At 39.0% G+C, this 20,248-nt stretch overlaps 1 protein-coding gene and 1 long non-coding RNA gene across 3 annotated transcripts; one reads left to right on the forward strand and one right to left on the reverse strand.

Moving 5' to 3' along the window:
• Positions 1-2,306: 2,306 nt before the first annotated feature.
• LOC127432718 (prolactin-releasing peptide receptor-like) lies at positions 2,307-14,931 on the reverse strand. Of its 2 annotated transcripts, none has more exons than XM_051684079.1 (3): positions 14,832-14,931; positions 6,603-7,061; positions 2,307-4,059 (listed from the first exon to the last, which is right to left on the reverse strand). In XM_051684079.1, exons 2-3 carry the CDS (start codon positions 7,028-7,030, stop codon positions 3,423-3,425), a joined length of 1,065 nt encoding a protein of 354 aa, XP_051540039.1. In that variant the 5' UTR covers positions 7,031-7,061; positions 14,832-14,931; the 3' UTR covers positions 2,307-3,422. The 2 variants fall into 2 exon arrangements, with proteins under 2 accessions (XP_051540039.1, XP_051540040.1); XM_051684080.1 differs by having other exon boundaries at positions 6,603-7,058; positions 14,832-14,924.
• Positions 14,921-16,050, forward strand: LOC127432719 (uncharacterized). The gene is made up of 3 exons (XR_007895784.1): positions 14,921-15,111; positions 15,507-15,563; positions 15,717-16,050. It is a non-coding gene; the product is annotated as an uncharacterized LOC127432719 (long non-coding RNA).
• The last annotated feature ends 4,198 nt before the right edge of the window (positions 16,051-20,248 follow it).

The raw sequence follows: 20,248 nt of genomic DNA on the forward strand, positions 1-20,248 counted from the left end.
ACTGTAGTCCAGATCCCCGATGCACCACAGACTGCCCCTAATCGGGCTGGAGGGTACAGGAATCAAGGGGAGAACACACCAAGTTTTCAGCTAACGATCCTGCATCAGTGTGGAGTGGCATGAAACAACTTACGAATTACAGGACTCCTGCCCCCAACCCTGTGGTGGACCAACAACTGGCTGACGACCTGAATGTGTTCTACTGTAGATTTGAAAGGCCCAATCTCACACCCCACACCCACTCTGACCTTCACTTCACACAAACACCAACACCTCCTGCAACCCCCCTCCTCCCCCCTCCTGCTACTCAACCTGCACTTAAGATCTGTGAAGATGATGTGAGCCGTGTCTTTCGACAACAAAGGATAAGGAAAGCACAGGGCCCAGATGGCATTTCCATGTCTATCTGTCAGTGGATTACCAGCTTTCTGACGGACAGGCAGCAGCTTGTGAGACAGGGGAAACTCACTTCCAGCACCTGTACAATCAGCACTGGTGCCCCCCAGGGATGTGTGCTCTCCCCACTACTCTTCTCCCTCTACACCAATGACTGCATTGCCAAGGACCCCTTTGTCAAGCTCTTGAAGTTTGCAGATGACACCACTGTCATCGGCCTCACCTGAGATGACGATGAGTCTGCATACAGAAGGGAGGTTAAACAGCTGGCTGTCTGGTTCAGTTAAAACAACCTTGATCTGAACACGCTTAAAACGGTGGAGATGATTGAGGACTTTAGGAGGAACACCCCAACATTGACCCCCCTCACCATTCTAAACAGCACTGTGGCAGCAGTGGAGTCATTCAGGTTCCTGGGCACTACCATCTCACAGGACCTGAAGTGGGAGACCCACATTGACTCCATTGTGAAAAAGACCCAGCAGAGGTTGTACTTCCTTCCCCAGCTGAGGAAATTTAACCTGATACAGGCACTGCTGATACAGTTCTACTCAGCAGTCATTGAGTCTGTCCTCTGCACTTCAGTAACTGTCTGGTTTGGTTCAGCTATGAAATCAGACATCAGAAGACTACAAAGGACAGTTCGGACTGCTGAGAGGATTATTGGTTGCCCCCTGCCCCCCCTTCAAGAACTATACTCTTCCAGAGTGAGGAAAAAGGCTGGAAAAATCACTCTGGACCCCACTCACCCTGCCCACTACCTTTTTGAACTGTTGTCTTCTGGCCGACGCTTCAGAACTCTGAGCACCAGAACCGTCAGGCACAGGAACAGTTTTTTCCCTCAGGCTATCCATCTCATGAACAGTTAAATTGCCCCATTGAGCAATAACTATGTGCAATACACAGTTTAGTCTTTCTTATATTTATCCAAAACATCCAACCTCTTCTAACTTTTCATTCCTCTGAAAAAAAACATTTGCACTGTACATAACAGATTTGTATTTACACTGTACATAACAGATTGTATTAGATTTGCACTACCCATGTGTATGTGTGTATGTATGTATGTGTGTGTCTGTACGTATGTGTATAATTAGTTTTTATTTTTAATTTTTTTATTATTTATGTCTTGCTGCTGTTTTTGTATTGTTGTACACTGGAAGCTCCTGTCACCAAGACAAGTTCCTTGTATGTGTAAGCATACTTGGCAATAAAGCTCATTCTGATTCTGATTCTGATTGAAGAATCCAGTTCCCGGTGTCCTTCCTTGTTACTGACTCATTGTAATAATGATGTGTGAGCATATACTGTATGAATGTGTGTGTGTGTGAGTGTGTGTACGTGTACTGCTGCCTACGTAAATTGCCTCTTGAAGACCACAATAAAGACTGAAACTTGAAGCATCACTAATATTATTTGTACGTATAGGGTTTGTTCTAAACCCCTAACCCTAAGTATTACTCTTCGAATTGTGTGGCTTTTTGAGGAGAGGTGTACTACTTTTGTAAGTGGTTGGATTTTCAGCAGGCAAACAATAAAATAAATAAATAATAATAACAAAAAATTTTTAACTCTGTAGACTTGTATTGAAGGACAGACCCAAGTCATATCTACAGGCCAGAATATCATATTCCTAATGTTAGAGGCTGCCTTAAACAAAGGCTTTCTCATGTGTTACAGTCCTGACAAAGACTTGCATTCTGATGTCTTTTTGCTTTATAACGATTTTGTTATAAACTATACAAAAATTAGCTCTTTCATATATTAAACTAATTGAGTAACACAAAATAAAATAGACTACAACAAATGGCATAATAGACTTTGCATTAGCAGCACTTTATTTAAAAGAATAGCATGCATTAACTCAAAGAGCTTGTTACAGAATCTTCAATTTCTTCAAGGAATCGGCAAAGTTAACATTGTTTTTTAGGTATGTCTGACTTGCTAATGTAACTATCCACAATGGACATCTTTATTTATCACAAGAGTTTTCATTTGTTGTATTGCACATTCACATTTCTGTAGTTCACTGAATGATCACAGAAATCCTCTTAGATGATTCATGGATGTGAAAAGGCTTCTTTGAGACTTGAGATTTTCCAGTGTAAAAGCGAATGGCAAAACGAGTCATTGAACAAACTTGTGGCACAAGTTAGCATGAAGTCAAAATTGACTGTTTGCTTCCTTAATATGTTCCTAGTCGTATTGTGAATTTGTCAGTATACGTTATTCAAAATAAAATATGTTCATCTTCATAATCTCTCATAAAAATGTAATAACTTGCTCTTCCCCTGAAGCATCTTTCCTTTACGGCTGACATCTTCAAGCCATCTTATTTTATTAATACTCCAAACTCTTCTCATATAGCCGCCGTGGCCATCTGTGCTGGTCCATTCATCAATATTTTTTCAGATCCAATACATTTCCAATGAATTAAAGTCCTGGCTTACATTTTTTTTTTCATTGAACATCCTGTTTCTATCTGAAAATGTCACATAATGAAAATAAAATGGGTTGCTAACACCATTTAATATTGATTTAAATCTTGTGGGATGTGATCGTTTTAACCAACAATTCATTGCAAGCTTGGCAAACTCCATTCAGCCCAATGTTAAGGCTTGAATCATTTGGCATTTGCCCATTCATAACAATTCATCATTTGTCAATACATGACAAATAATGGGGGCAAGTGGTTGTCTGTTCATCAGACCATGAGGGGGGTTGTCAGAAGTTCCTGGGGTTTGAGAAGTTCCACCCTAGCCCCCTCTTAGACCTGGTTTAGTGCCAAATTTTGACTCTAGTATCCTTACGTTTAGGTGTAGGTGTAGGGATGGGCTTTAGGGGTAGAGACCAATGAGGTTAGGTGTGGGTGTAGGGGTGGCCTTTAGGGATAAGGGCCAATCAGGTAGCGGGGAGTCAGAATCTGGCAGGCAGTAATATTTCGGCACATCACCGCCCATGATCCAGTCACATAAAGTTGCACTTCATATGTTTTTGTACAGTCTGTTCTCTGCCTGCAGAGATGGTCACAGTACCACGCTCGCTGTTCCGCAGTGGTCGGCAGGTATCCCGATGCGGCGATGGCACATGAACATCTTGCGCAACTCTGCTCGGAAACGATCATGCAGCCACGCATACAGGAACGGGTTGCAGCACGACGAACTCATTGCGCACAGATGACACAACAACTGAATCAAAAGAAAGTGCCGCTTGTTGATAAGATGGATATCAATGTCGCGTAGTACGTTAAAAACGTGGATGGGCAACCAGCAGACTCCAAACGCTGCCACAATCAGAGCAACCAACCTGAAGATCTTGCGTTTGCGAGTGCGCTGGGCCTCGGCTTGGTCTCGTGTGCGGTGTCCCGGGGCGACACAGTTGCGGAGTTTCACAGAGATACAAAGGTATGAGACACAGACCGCGGATAAAGGCAGGATATAGGTGAGTAGAAGCGTGCTGTAGGCATAGACCAGTCGCTGGGTCTCCTGACCTAACCAAAACTCCTCACATATGGTCAAACCCTCTTCTCTGAACTCTACATGATATGTGTGGGCCACAGCAGGAGCTACAAGCACGCAGGAAAGCAACCAGATTCCAGAGAGCACATAGGCGCAAGCCGCCATTGAGGTCCGCTTCTTCAAAGGGTGGACTGTGGCGTAGTACCTGTAGAAACACCCAAGGGAAGATTTTGCATTTGTTAGAGATACATGCACAAAATGATTCTCTTTGGTTGGTAAAAAGTATTCCGACAAAGATAATCGACAGCAGTGTACACAATATGATGTGACATAGCCTGAATCAAAGCCTGCAAAATCCACTGGGGTGTCATGTTTCTTTCTGATTCTTTTCAGGTCACATTTACCACCAACGTCAAAAGAAAAAAGTGAGAAAAGAAAAATGTTTTGCATTGTGACATCACATTTTGACAATTAAGCACATTTTACATCCAAACTTTCATTATTACTCTAATGTGTCTGGATGTTTTACTGTTGAGCTTTCCCATTACTCCCATTATTTATTTATTTATTTTTTACATTTAAATGATCATAAAGACAATAAATACTCAATAATCACTCACTACTATTATGTTGTGGCAGGGCGGAGGGCGGGGCCGGGCCGTGATGCTGCACACCCGGCCCCTAATCAGGCTGATCAAGCCCGAGAGGGATAAAGGTGACTGGAGGCGGCAGTTCGAGAGAGAGAGAACTACAGGCAGCTGCCCTGTATGTGTTTGTTTGTCTTTTTAAGTTAACCATTAAATATTATTTATATTGTTAAGCTGGTTCTTGCCGCCTCCTTTCCATTGAAATCTGCTACACTGGTGCCGAAATCCGGGATGCGCCGTAGTAGAGTCCTCGCCACTACCGTCCACCGAAATCGGAGCAGCCGTGGCCATCCACCGGGATACGGAGGAGCCCGGCTGCCTAAAAGCGGAGGAACGTCCAAAGACCACGAGCGGGGAGGGGCTCCTGGCCAACCGCCTGGAGCAGGAGAGCCGCTGCCAGGGGTGGGGGAGACCCCTACCGTCCACCGAAAACACGGCGGGGCATTCTGTCCGCCAGGGGCCGGAGGACTGCCTCCGATCCACCCGGGGAGGCGCGGCTGTCATCTACTAGAGGGTGGAGGAGTGGCCGAGAACCGGCGAGTAAAGATTTTTTTTTCTCTCTCTCCTCTTTCTCTCCTGCTGTCGCTCCGTGTTGGCCTTTCCCTTTCTTTTTAAATAATAGTATTGTGTGTTTTAGATTGGTATCATCACCACCATCATCATCATCCCTCCCCTTGTCCCCTCCCAGATCCAGAAATGCGGGGATGACCTGCCAGCAGATGGGGCCGGAAGGGCATGCAGCTCCCCCCCAGGGCAGGGCGGAGGGCGGGGCCGGGCAGCTGCTTGTAGTTCTCTCTCTCTCGAACTGCCACCTCCGGTCGCCTTTATCCCTCTCCGGCTTGATCAGCCTGATTAGGGGCCGGGTGTGCAGCATCATGGCCTGGCCCCGCCCTCAGCCCTGCCACATATGTATAAATACTTTACAATTTAAATAACATATTCTCTTTTCACATTACTGGGAACGTTCAGGAAAACTTTGAAAACAGTCATTAATTTAGCAATTTTATGTTTGTTAATGCTAGTGGCACAGACTTCACAAGTATAAACTTCACTTTTAAGAAAAATAGAATTTCTATTTCTATCTTTTGTTTAGTTCAAGAAATATGACCTGGATGTGTTCTTGACAGATTTTGGGTTCAATACAATTAAGCACAATCGACAGCTTTTGTGGCATAATGTTGATTACCACAAATATTTATTTAGACTCATCGCTCCTTTTCTTTAAAAATAAAGAAAAAGAAGAAGCAAAATTCTGGGTTACAGTGAGGCGCTTACAATGGAAGTGAATGGGGCCAATCCATAAATGTTAAAATACTCACTGTTTCTAAAGTACAGCCACATGATGTTGACAATATGCATCAACATAGTGTAATAAAATTGACAAAATGCTTACTAACCTTTTAATTTTAAAGTTATATTAAATTTTACAACTTCGTTGCTATAGCGACTTAACAACATAAACAGTAGAACCCTAAAATTACCCTAAAAACTACGTATTAATAACTGTATGGCTCAAATATTACACAAGTTTTTATGAAAGAATTAATGTAAGAGCATTTATAAATTAATAAGCTTCACATTTCTGCTTTTAAACCCTCCAAAAATTGTCCCCATTCACTTCCACTTTAAGTGCTCACAAGTACTCACTGCAACCTAAATTTTTGCTTGTTTTTTTTTTTTAAGAAAAGGAGGGATGAGACAATATATATGATTGTGGTACATCATGCCACAAATGCTGTCGATTGAGCTTAACTTGCATTGAAGCCATAATGTGCCTTTAAAAAAAGCATGAAACGGTTTGCTTTTGCCTTCAATTATCAAACCTGTGAAAGGAAATTCACCATTTTCTGATTGGCATCCTCACTTCCCCTGCCAGTCCTCTAATTATCGCAAAATCGTCCAACATATAATAGGCACTTCTCGCACAAAACAGACTATCAAAGGTACCATACAAGTATCATACAGCGCACATAGGTGCTTCTGAAGGTCTTTTCATCTGCAGTAATATGACCCACTTTAAACACACTTAGCTTTGATGTCTGTGCCATTTAAAGGCATAGTATCTGCTGAGGCATTAGGAGGGACAGATTAATTTGCTCACCTGTCGACAGCAATTGCTGTGAGGGTGAAAACAGACACATATACAGTGACGGGTTGGATCAGAAACACCAGGTAGCACATAAAGCGTCCAAACGTCCACCCGTGAGGGCTGAAGGCATAGGCCAGTGTGAACGGCACACAAGTCACACACATCAACATGTCTGAGAAGGCCAGGTTGCCGATGAAGAAGTTGGTAACATTGTGCATCTTTCTGGTGCGGCAGATGACGTAGATCAGAAGATAGTTGCCAAAGACGCCCACCAGCACCACAAGAACATAACATGGGATGATGAGTGGTTTGAAGGTCTGCAAGAGGGCAACGTCTGCAAAAGGGTAGTTGTGAGGAGCTGTGGTGTTCTGGACCACCATCACCTCATAGGCGTGGGCACCAGGGGGCTCTTCTCCACTCAGCCAGCCAGAGTCCTCCATACCTTGTTCAAAACTCTAATGTCTCCCCCTGCTGGAGTAAAAAAAAAACAAAAAAAAGAGATCATCACTGGCTCAACAACTGGCTGCTTCTTTGGATGTTCACTACATAGGAAAACCATTGACATTAAAGGAATAGTTCACCCAAAAATGAAAAAAAAAAAAAAAAAAAAAAAAAAAATCACCATAAAAGTTGTCCATAAGACTTTTCATTACATCCCAAGACTTCTAAAGCCATATAATGATTTGCTGAGGAACAGACAGAAATGTATTCAATTTATTCATGACATCCGTTTTGTCTCTCTTTGCGTGTTCATGAAAGAAGTATCAATGTCCAATTTGTCATGACTCATTGGTCTTGTTATTGGGTCAACTGCCCACTTTAAAGAAAGATTATCAGTGAATAATTACTAAGACAAGCAATCATATGACTTCATATATAAATATAGTGCACAAGTCGTATGGAGCCATTTTAGGACACTTTTACAACATGATCACACAGGAAATTAACATGTGGTTTCCAAAAGTTCATGTACCCTGAAATCAACCCCATTCAGATGAATTACTGACAGGCGTCATTCTCCATTTTTACCTCAAGTTAGGTGTGAACACATTTCACTCTAGCGCTACTGTGCTATCAGTGTGTTGTGAAAGCAACATACCTGAAATGGGTTGTGGTTCCGTGGGAACCAGGAAGTATACGGGTTCACATAAACAAAGGTGAGTGTGATTTGGAGGTTGTATTTTAACTCTAAAATTGCCTTTTTACTCCACTGACAGTTAGGTTTAAAGTTGGGGTTTAGGTTAGGGAGTATGGTGAATAAAATATGCATTCCTGTTGACTATATTATATAATTTACAACAACAAAATTCAACATGCTTTTGGCACCATTCTGTGGACATTTCAGCTGTAAACTGGCGCTCACGCTGGCCAATACATTGGACAACACTTCCAGCTTCAGCCACTGGGGGCAGTGATTTTAATCTCGGTAAGCACAGACTGATTTCAGCAGCAGAACTTTCGACCTACTGTTGACGAATTCACAGTGTGAACAAACTTTTAAGGTCTTTTTTTTTATGATTATTTTTTATTACTTTTTGGACCCATGAAAACCAGTAAGTAATCTTGTTCACATAAATAATGGTAAGTGCATTTCGGAGGTTACATTTCACTCTAAAATTGCGTTTTACACCACTGACGGTTAGGTTTTAAGTTGGGGTTTAGGTTAGGGTATATTGTTAATAAAATATGCATTCCTGTTGACTGTATTACATCATTTACAACAAAAAATTTAACTCACTTCTGGCACCACTCTGTGGACATTTCAGCCGGAAACTGGTGCTTATGTGTGCCAATAAGTTCAATAACACTTCCAGCTTCGGCCACTGGGGGCAGTGATTAGAATTTCTGTAAGCACATAACTATTAAGCAGCAGAAGTTTCGACCTAATGTTGTCGATTTCACAGTGTGAGTAGTCTGAATTTTATGGCATTGTTTTTACTTTTTGGACTTGACAGCCTCAGTCACTTTAATTATATGGATTTAGAATGACATGAGGGTGAGTAAAAGATGCCAGAGTGTTCCTTTTGGGGCAAACTATTCCTTGTATATGAAGTTTGTACTTCTTTTGCTGCTATGACAACTTGTACTCTTCTGAGAAGACTTTCAAATAGATGTTGGAACATGGCTGTTAGAACATGGCTGCCATTCAGACACAAGAGCATCAGTGAGGTCAGGCACTGATGTTAGGCGATGTGGCATGGCTTGCAGTCGGCGTTCCAATTCATCCCAAAGGTGTCAAATGGGGTTCAGGTCCAGGCTTTTTGTAGGCTGTCAAAGTCTTCCACACTAGAGTCACTGAAACATTTTACTGGTGTCAGCCTTTGACAGTTCCACACTGAAAGTCACTGAGCTCTTTGGTACGCCCCATTTTACGGAACATGTTTGGACAAAGAGATTGCATGACTGTATGCTTGATTTTATGCATCTGTAGTCTGTGATGTTAACATACTTTTGGCCATGTGTATGCTCTTCCTGGAAGTTTTTTATTTTTTTAAATTTGTACCATCACTAAATTCAGCATCCAACCATAATACATTTAAATTAGGCTGCCTTAAAATGTGCTGCAAGGACATTGAGACCAATTTATGAAATCAATTGCTCATTTTTTGTTTCTTTCTTGTTTTTCAAATTGAGATCTAAATTCTGGACCTAGATGACATTCTTTGACGTGCAAGTGTTTTTACCTCCCTGTCTAAAAGCAACCTGCACTTCAGAAAACGTTGGCTTATGAAAGCTTATAATTCACCATATTCCAGCATGCTAGCATTTTGAAACACACCAGCTTGTGCAGAGAGGTTTTTTTTTTTTAAAGAACAGAGCATTTATCATAGATGTTTTCTTCCGTTGTTATAACATTAATACACTTTTACTGTCAGACAAACAGAAATGATGAATGACAAAGCTTAGAAGGTACATGCTGCTCAAGCTCACATTCACGTAACTAGTGTAAAGACATTTTTATTCAATGTAAGGGGGTTGTTCAACCAAAATACTCTGTAATCATTGCAAGTAAGCGTCCTTGTATCAAGTATGACTTTCTTCTGTGGAACAAATAAAAAGATGTTATCCTTTTAAGATCCATGGTGCAGAATAATTGTGAGATGTGTTTACCTTGGGCTCCTCAATAGAACATACTGAACTCTGTATACTGTAATTGCAGGTGCTGAAATGAATCAATTAAAGTACTGATACAAAATGCAGGCAAAACTGATTGCGAGGTTGATAAATGAGAACTTGGCCTGTGTGTAATTATTTTAAGTAGATGAGATCATAAATTCCCCACCTCCCAGCTGTTATAGTAAACATAACTCTAATAAAGTGTATGTTTTAAACTCTGTGCCTATTTGGAGGAAATGTATTTTGGTGTTACACTAAATTAAGTAACTGCAATATTTTCTGTAATAATATGCATTCATCATGTGCTGCTATAATATGTATCTGAATGTATTTGTCCTCTTTGATTAAATATGAGGTCACTGACATCTCTTAAGACCTTTCAAATAATAACATATGCATGGAGTGCAATTTCATCTTTTCCATCGGGGGAACATCTTACCACACATTTCCCGTTTACAGTGACAAAATGAAAGGTCTCTTGACTACATCCATGTGAATAAAAGTCCAGCCCTATAGATCTATAAGGTCTGAAACAGAATCAGTTCTTGACGGGATATAGTTATGTTTTTCATTGAGGAGAGTCTGGCAGAATTCTACAGCACCACAAATAAATCATTTATTCTCTAACTGTCTTTGTTAATTAACCTCTGAAGCCAACAGCAGAATGCTGTGCTGATAAATGTAACTTTCTCATGCTATTCTGAGATTATATTCTTCTCACCACAATTGTACAGAGCGGTTATCTGAGTTACCGTAGACTTTGTCGGTTCAAACCAGTCTGGCCATTCTCTGTTGACGTCTCTCATCAACAAGGTGTTTCCATACGCAGAACTACCCCTCACTGGATGTTTTCTATTTTTTGTTTTTGGCACCATTCTGAGTGAATTCTAGAGACTGTTGTGTGTGAAAATCCCAGGAGATCAGCAGTTACAGAAATACTCAAACCAGTCCATCTGGCACCAACAATCATACCACGCTCCAAATCACTGAGATCACACTTTTTGCCCATTCTGATGGTTGATGTGAACATTAACTGAAGCTCCTGACCTTTTATGCACTGATGATTTTATGCACTGCTCTCAGGGTTGGGAGGGTTACTTTTTAAATGTATTCCACTACAGATTACAGAATACATGCTGTAAAATGTAATTTGTAACGTATTCTAAATACTTTGGATTACTTCTTTAGCACTGGTAGATTTTTTTCATTTGTTTTGACTATAAAAACTCTGCCAGTACAGTAAGACAAAATACACGTTAAAAATACATTCTCTGAAAAACCTAAATATCTTATGCAGTGTTGTTTTTAAGACAAGATAAATGAAATTGATCTTGTTTTAAGGATTTTTTGATATTTTTACAGGAAAACAATACAAAAATTATTATCAAGAATATGATTTTTGCCCTAATATCAAAGATCTTACTAGAAAAAAGAAAATATGATCCAACGTAAATTTTCTTGATAAAGAAATATAATCGTGCCTGGTAACGTGCATGTAAAATGGCTAGAAATAGCATTTTAGCTTAGCATAAAGCTGACAGTTTACACAAGGTTTATTTCTATTTCTTCTGCTTCAAACTTACTTCAAACTTACTTCTCTGTCTGCTCGTATGAATGTAACACATCATAAGAAAGTGTTTCACCGCTGTTCAAATGCACTTTGGATCACATCATTTATATGTATAAATGTTTTCCATCCCGAACAATTTTTCTGGCAGTTGTGGCTGAAATCTTTCTTGGTCTACCTGACCTTGGCTTGGTATCAAGAGATCCCCAAATTTTTCACTTCTTAATAAGTGATTGAACAGTACTGACTGGCATTTTTAAGGCTTTGGATATCTTTTTATATCCTTTTCCATCTTTATAAAGTTCCATTACCTTGTTACACAGGTCTTTTGACAGTTCTTTTCTGCTCCCTATGGCTCAGTATCTAGCCTGCTCAGTGCATCCATGTGAGAGCTAACAAACTCACTGACTATTTATACACAGACACTAATTGCAATTTAAAAAGCCACAGGTGTGGGAAATTAACCTTTAATTGCCATTTAAACCTGTGTGTGTCACCTTGTGTGTCTGTAACAAGGCCAAACATTCAAGGGTATGTAAACTTTTGATCAGGGCCATTTGGGTGATTTCTGTTATCATTATGATTTTAAAAGGAGCCAAACAGCTATGTGATAATAAATGGCTTCATATGATCACTATCCTTAAATAAAAGGTTGCATGATCAGTCATATTTTCAAAATCAATGCCAGAATTTCACAATTTCTGCCAGGGTGTGCAAACTTTTGAGCACAACTAATATATATATATATATATATATATATATATATATATATATATATATATATATATATATATATTATACACTGATCAGCCACAGCATTAAAACCACTGACAGGTGAAGTGAATAACATTTATTATCTCGTTACAATGGCGCCTGTCAAGGGGTGGGATATATTAGGCTGCAAGTGAACAGTCAGTTCTTGAATTTCATGTGCTGGAAGCAGGAAAAATGGGCAAGCGTAAGTATCTGAGCTAGACGATGGCTAGGCGACTGCGTCAGAGCATCTCCAAAATGGCAGGTCTTGTGGGGTGTGCCCGGTATGCAGTGATTAGTACCTAACAAAAGTAGCCCAAGGAAGGCCACCCGGTGAACCGGCGACAGGGTCATGGGCGCCCAAGGCTCATTAATGCACATGGGGAGCGAAGGCTAGCCCATCTGGTCCGATCCCACAGAAGAGCTACTGTAGCACAAATTGCTGAAAAACTTAATGCTGGCCATGATAGAAAGGTGTCAGGACACACAGTGCATCGCAGCTTGCTGCGTATGGGGCTGCGTAGCCGCAGACTGGTCAGAGTGCCCATGCTAACCCCTGTCCACCGCCGAAAGTGCCTACAATGGGCACGTGAACGTCAGAACTGGACCATGGAGCAATGGAAGAAGGTGGCCTGGTCTGATGTATCACATTTTCTTTTAGATCATGTGGACGGTCAGGTGCGTGTGCATCGTTTACCTGGGGAAGAGATGGCAGCAGGATGCACCATGGGAAGAAGGCAGGCCAGCAGAGGCAGTGTGATGCTCTGGACAATGTTCTGCTTGGAAACCTTGGGTCCTGGCATTCATGTCATGTGGATGTTACGTCAATGACGTGATGGGTTACAGCAGCAGCCAAACGCGTACTTGCTGCTGCAGCGCATGTGCAGTGTTTGGGTACTCAGGGTTTCGTTTTTTTAGCTTATTTCCTCAAAAACAATATGACAATATGGATAAATACATGGGAGAGAAAAAAAAAAGAGGTAAGAGATTAATTTCTCAGGTTTTTTCCCCAAGTCTTCCCTGAATGATTATTCGATATACTGCCGTCAGTTGAGACATGTCCTCAGCACTTTCTGAAATAGCTTCCGTCAGGTATGTGTATAATCCAGATGAAACATCTCCAGTTTCTATTTCATCTGATCTGTGAATGTTTTGATTGCCAATCCGGTGCTGGAATGTGGTATTATTAATTTTATGATAAAGGTTTGTTGTGGCTGTTATCAGTGTCGTTTAGCATCAGCAGTTTTTTCTACAGTTCACGCTCTTTTCCGGGAAATAGAAAAGCAAAATATGTCCCTCAATGGGATGGCCTCCTCGGCCGTATTGTAGAGCGTGTTTTGTCTTTATCTCTCTCGCTCTTAATCGCTCTCAGGTGCGGGGTAACCAGGTGAGCTGATTGTTAATGGGGAGCACCATGTGCATGCAGTGTGTTTCCTTCCTATCCACCTTTTTCACAGGCAGCAAAATTACCCATTATGCTTAGCGCGTATGCCATTGGCGGGGCACATTGTAACAAGTGTAACAAGTTAAAATCCCCTTCTAACAACTGTATCTGATCTAATTAAAAAGCCTAGAAGATAAACTAAATTTTCATGTCAATATAAGCTATTTATTAACTTTGTCATATATAATATAACAATCATTTTGACACTTGACACTAAATACACAACAAAGCCACAGCATTGACCGAAATAATGCATGGATTGATGACAAAACACACACACACACGCGCGCGCGCGCGCGCGCATTAAGGGCAATTATGTAAATTACATATCTGACTGCATGGAATTGCATATAGTTTTTTAGAATTGGGGCACATTGTAACGCAGTGTTACAACGTGCCCCGTTGGCGCAACTGGGATTTAAACCTGGCACTTCTGCTGGCTATCTGAGAGTTAAAAGACTATGTGAGATGCTAGCTAAAAGATTGGAGATTAAAATGATACCAAGTTTGCCTCATTTTAAATAAACAGTAAACAGAGATGAAAATTGAGTTTCATGTGAATTTGTACTTTTGCTACTTTAAAAGAAGTTTTGGCGATATCTTCCAAAAATTTATATTATTATTATTATTTTTTTCCGCAATTATTATTTTTTAATTATTATTTATAATAATTTATAATAATAATTATTATTAAAAAAATATATTATTTTTGGCAACAAGTAAATAAATGAAGTTTCGTCTTACCAGCGTGTGTGGAAACGTTTAAACCGCGTGTGTTACAACTAGCCCCGCGTTAGTTTGTGTCCCGCGCTCCCCTACTTATTTTTATGTTGGCAAATCAGTAGCAAAATGGTTACAATGCGGTTCCTGTGGAAATGAAGTTGTATTGCAAGTTCAAAGATATTTAAAATTTGATGGTGACTAGTTAAATCTTATTATAAAGTTTTTAATTGAGTGGTTTTATTTTATAATTAGTTTTTATTTATTATTATTATTATTATTCTGTTCACACTTGTGTACACAGCTACTACAAAAACATGACGATAACCTATTCGAATTTTAGTGGATGATAAATTCAAGTTATGTTAATTTAAGAGATTTTGAAACCAACATGCAAAACCGCTATTTGAGAAAACAAGCATTTGCGTAAATTGACGACTCAGAAACTTGACATGTGAAAAACTTAACGTGTGACAACAAGCCCCGGTCTCCCCAAAACACTATGTGCACACCATACAGTATATTAGTATTGTAGTCATTAGGAGTACATTTTAGAAATGTAAAATGTTTTTCGAGCAATAGCAAAAACTCTCACAAAACTTAAGAATATTTTCTTGTATACAAATAACAGCTACATTACCTCAAATAAAGAGATAATCTTGCTTCTGAATCAAAACGCTCGAATGCACTTTTTCTCCGTCTCCAAACGGCGCGTCGGTGGCGCGCAGCGGTTTCCGCTCTCTGACTGAAAAAGTGCTGCAGTAGCAAGTGTTTTATCCCCGGCAGCCGCTTGCTCGTGCACATCAGAGCCCACCTGATGAGCTACTGAGACAGTGAAGTCAATGGAAACCTGTTATAAGACCATTTTGTTCGTATGGAGGAATGCGGCGCCAATCAAAAAAGTCCTCTTCATCTTCTTGGTATTGTATCCCCAAGTTTGTTTACATCTCCGTTTGCAGTAATGCTTTTGTCGCTCTATAGTCTTATCATCTGACGATTATGGAACTGCAGTCAGATATAGGCTATATATACAGTCTACACATACATGAAACTCTTTTGCCAGTTTCAACACTAAATTATAGTGATCAATATAGTTAGAGCACCACCACTAACCTCTCCTGCACCATTTAGTAATTACATGTTGTTCTGTACTAGGTAGACTTATACCACAGCTAAATTAAACTAAAACATAAATTAGTGGCACTGTTTATTTTTTTGTAAGTTCCTTTGTCTAGCTTTACCATGACACCAAATTGTTGTAAGTAGAAATGTGCTTCCAATTACTTGAAAATGTGTCCTTCACTGTTTTTGATAGATTGTGGATGTGAATTAATGACTTTCAGGGCAATGACCTTAAAAGGAATTTCTATTGGTAAGTTTTGATCCTCAATTCAATCAGTAAGCCAAAGGTCAACTATCTATCTATCTATCTATCTATCTATCTATCTATCTATCTATATATATATATATATATATATATATATATATATAAATAAAAATAATTTTTTTTTTTTTTACTGAACAGAAAATGCTTACGACAAAGCAACAAGAAATAATAATTTCCTCCTGGTCCTTTTAAAGATGTAAATGACCCACTGTTGCATGCTGGGATTGAAGACATTAAACCATAAACAAAACACTTGAAAGTGAGCTGCACATGTGGCTTGAGGGGAGAACATCATATGGGGCATGGCATCACCAGCGAGTACCGTTAGTGCAAATTGAATGAATATGAAATTGGTCTGCACATTATCAGAATAACACAGCTTGTACTTTTGCAAGAATGTCTAAAATTAATAGCACAACATTTACAAGTCCATTCCATTCACAGAGGCACAGTCTCCAATTTACATTAGGCTTTGCATTATTACATTATTAGAGATACGAATCTCTGATATACTTGGATGCAAAATTGACTATTAAAATCGCTCTCTCCTTTTCACATCTTATTGTCTCTCTTTTTTTTATTCAGCATATATGCACATATTAATCTGTAGCATTTCCCATATGCCTCATTCTAATGCAATTACTGTAATATGTTTAGCACTACTGAGCTCTCTGGCTTTTTGATTGTAAAAAAAATAAAATTGCATATTTGATTAGGTTTTATCTATATCCACATTATTCATGAGCTTCTAATAAAGTTTTTAAAATAAATATGATTTGCATGTATTTACAGCTTTCAACCCTGTTCTCAGAAGACAGGCAGGAAGTGATGTTTTGGGTGGATTATGATTCACTGACTGCCATGTGAAATGCAGAGATGTATTTCCATAATAGTCATGCTGTTTTTGAATGATTTACAGTATTGTACAGACTGACAAGCAGACAGACAGTCATACAGACAGACAGGAAGATAGATAGATAGATAGATAGATAGGCAGACAGGCAGGTAGACAGACAGATAGATAGATAGATAAAATACAGACACGTTGTGAAAATACAGATTGTCAATAAATGCACTCTTGGGCCTGGGGCAGTGGATAAATTATCATGATTATTTCTACCATTTAAATTAAATATTTTGCAGTATAAATCAACTGACATTTATCATTGCTACTGAATAAATGTGTTTGTGGCCTTTAATTTAGATTTATTTGATCTCGTTCAAGTGGCTTCTACATGCTCAAGCCAATTACAGTCCTGCTGTCCTATAACTGTTTGGCTGGCAACAGCAGATATGCGTTTTCTGGCTGTTAATAGCACTTGTCTTTCCTGTTAGAAGTGGAACACTTTGTATTATGCTTTTTATTTCTGGCAGGTTATTCCTTAGGAGATGTTGAAGGGTGATGGATCATTCTGAATAAAGTGAAACCGTGGCTTATTCTTCAGTTCTATTATTAGAAATTGTATCTTCCCTTTGATAGATGCACTTTTATCTCTCCTCATTACAAACACTTATCAAATTTGCTCACTTGTGTGACCGTAGCTGCCAGGGATCCTCATCCTTTTGAGAATGTGTGTGTATGTGTGTGTGTGTGTGTGTGTGTGTGTGTGTGTGTGTGCAAAAGTAGGTTTTATTTATCTATCTGTCTATCTGTCTGTCTGTCTGTCTATCTCTATAGCTCTCTGTGTATAAGATTGGATGCTTCTTATCAAAATGCATCTAAAAGATTTCCCTGGATTACTGAAATCCCTTTTTATGATATCCATTAATCCTTCCTTTTGTTTATTGTTATGGCAAATGATCACATTCTTGTATAAGCATAGAATGAAATTAATGTCCTTGTTGTCTGAATGCCACATGGGTTTTATTAAGCACGTATGTCATGCGCTTTATAGCCCGCAAGGAAATTACAACAAAACAGATGCAGTATTTGGCGATTCTCTCCAGAGACAACGGTTTAAGGGCTGATTTCTGTTCTCTTCCTCAATGTGGCTCTTTCAGTGTATGTGATATTAATCACACTGAAAAGTCTTATGTTTGTCAAGATCAGTTAGACTTGATATTTTACCCATACATAATAATGTGCATTAAAGCATGAGGTGGATGCAAGTGAGTGAGCGTACGTGCATTAGTGCTCGTCTTTAAATGCTATTGACATGCCAAATGTGAAATACTCTCTATTGAAAGATGATGCTCCCAATGTCCTATTCAAAAAGGGTTTTCATTTGCTTTTGAAAGGGAAACTGTTCTAAAATCAGTCTATGTGAGGTTGTGACTCATGGTTGATTGTCTTTTAGCCACTGTAATGTGTACAGGACAGGGACAGAAAACGTTATGCACACTGCTGCAATGTATGATTCATGCTTGATTCATGTCACTGTGAAATCAAAATGGACCCTTTTTACTTTTCTTATTACTCATCTTATTTTGAACGTTCCATGGGTGCATGTTAAAAGAAAACAATGCTTGTTTTGGTAATTAAAATGTATCAGAATGTAATAATTTGCTTTGCCAAAGAAAATACCTGTTATATGGAGACCACTTTCTGTAATTTGTTTTCTCTTGTTGAATGTCCTGCGTCACTCTGACAGCCTACGTCACACTATAAAACACGACTTTCTTCCTCTGTCTCTCACATATAAAACAGATTTGTATTATGTTTTCATTCACAAGATCTGATGTCTTAAGGTTAGGGATTGTAAAGGATTCACAAGTTGGAGGGTGAAATATTGATGGTATGATCCTGCACTGTAGCCCTTTCATGAAATCGCAATCTGGCGCTGAGGGAATGCTCTTGAAAGCTATAGAATTGTCCCCTGCCTGAGTAATAGATGATCACACTTCAACCTATAATCTGCTATTATAATAGGACCAGGGTGGGGTCTCAAATATCTGCAATGCTTTAAAGCTCTGATTTATGGAGAAAAAAACACTACTTTCTGCACTATGGCTGCCGTTGCATCACCAGGTGGTTGCTGCACACTGGTCGTGGTTGAGGAGAGTCCCTGTTCACTGTGTAAAGTGCTTTGAGTGAAGTGTCAGAAAAGCGCTATATAAATGTAACGTTCGTCCATTAATTAATTAATTCATACTTTCACTGTGTTTGACACTTTCGCAACCCATATATAGATTACACTGTTTACATTGCTTCAAAAGCCTTAGATTTCTATAGAGATATATGTGTGTGTGTGTGTGTATATATATATGAAAATCAGGACAAAGATACTTAAAAATAAAATAAGTTATTGCATTTATTTAAAATAAAATTCTATAAAATTCTCAATTCTTTTTTTTTTTTTAGACTAATTATCCTACTGATTCACTCTTTCCATAAGCAGCATTACTCACAGATAGACATGCAAATGAAATAGGAATTAGTAGGAATGGCACATTGCTGTATGTAAGATAACACCTGCAACAAATCAAATCAAATCAAATCAAATCACTTTATTGATTTGTAAATCAATGAACAGATGCTCCCTAGGTGGCAGAAAGTGAGAATTCTCCTCTATCTATATCTATCATTCTACATATTCCGTTCATCTCAGCTCCTGCTCTGTTTATTCCTTATTCCAGAAGAATTTGAATGGATGATCATAAGGTTTGAGCATTGAAGTGGCAATAAAAGCAGTCTTTTAAAATACTGTGATGGCTCTTCATTTCAACACTTATCATCTGTTTCCTTATGAACCTGCTGGTCTTGTGCTGCAGCTGTGCTTGTTATCCACTTGTGTGAAAGCATGACATCTGCAGGCATGTGTTGTTTGAAGAGCGGGCACATGTATCAGCAGTATAGGGGAAATGGGCAAATGTGTGCAAAAATAGCAGAATAGCCTAGGTTATTATTATTCACTGAAAATTTAGCCACAAGTGTCATTTGTCTCTAGTTCTAGCTGTAGATTGTTTGATTCTTTTGTATGTATATAATTATTTATTTATAAATGTATTGTTTGCATCTTCTAGCATCTTATATTAGGTGTAAACCAACTAATGATTGATATGCTTGTTGTTAAACTTGACATATATTTAATAAATTGCACAAATTGTTAAAATGCATTTGATTTCCTTGTTATCTGGAGTGTTAATCAAACTGGGCTTTGTTATTTTGATGAGACACATATGCTGTAATTATCCACAAGTGAATTCAACTGAAGAACAAATGGTTTTATATGTCTTTTATACAGCTGTGGATGAACTTGATGTAGTTAGCTTAGGACACGTGGAACTGGAGTTAACCATCAAGATAATCAGGAGACTATTATGGCCGGAAGGGGGCATTAATAAACCATGAATGTATTAAACTTGACAAAATGAGGAAATATACCAGTCATCTGGGCTACACAGCCAAACTTTATTTTTTGGATTTGTTTCTCTCAATATATAATATAATAAAGTACTGTTCTAATGTCTTTAGTACTTTCATAAGCTGACAGTAAGAGTATTATGTGCAGGTGCAAGGCAGCTCTATGTGCAGTTACATCAGGAGTATGAATCAAGAAATAGACTCCGCTCTGATGAGGGAACATTGTGCCTGAATGACCGGGTTGATTTTCCATGAGCAATCAGACCTTAGGCTTATACAAGCTTTTAGGCCTGGACTATATATTTATACAGGATATATACAGTCATTGAAAGAGAGAGAGAGAGAGAGAGAGAGAGAGAGAACGATT

Source organism: Myxocyprinus asiaticus, chromosome 42 (assembly GCF_019703515.2).
Source record: "Myxocyprinus asiaticus isolate MX2 ecotype Aquarium Trade chromosome 42, UBuf_Myxa_2, whole genome shotgun sequence".
NCBI lineage: Eukaryota > Metazoa > Chordata > Actinopteri > Cypriniformes > Catostomidae > Myxocyprinus > Myxocyprinus asiaticus.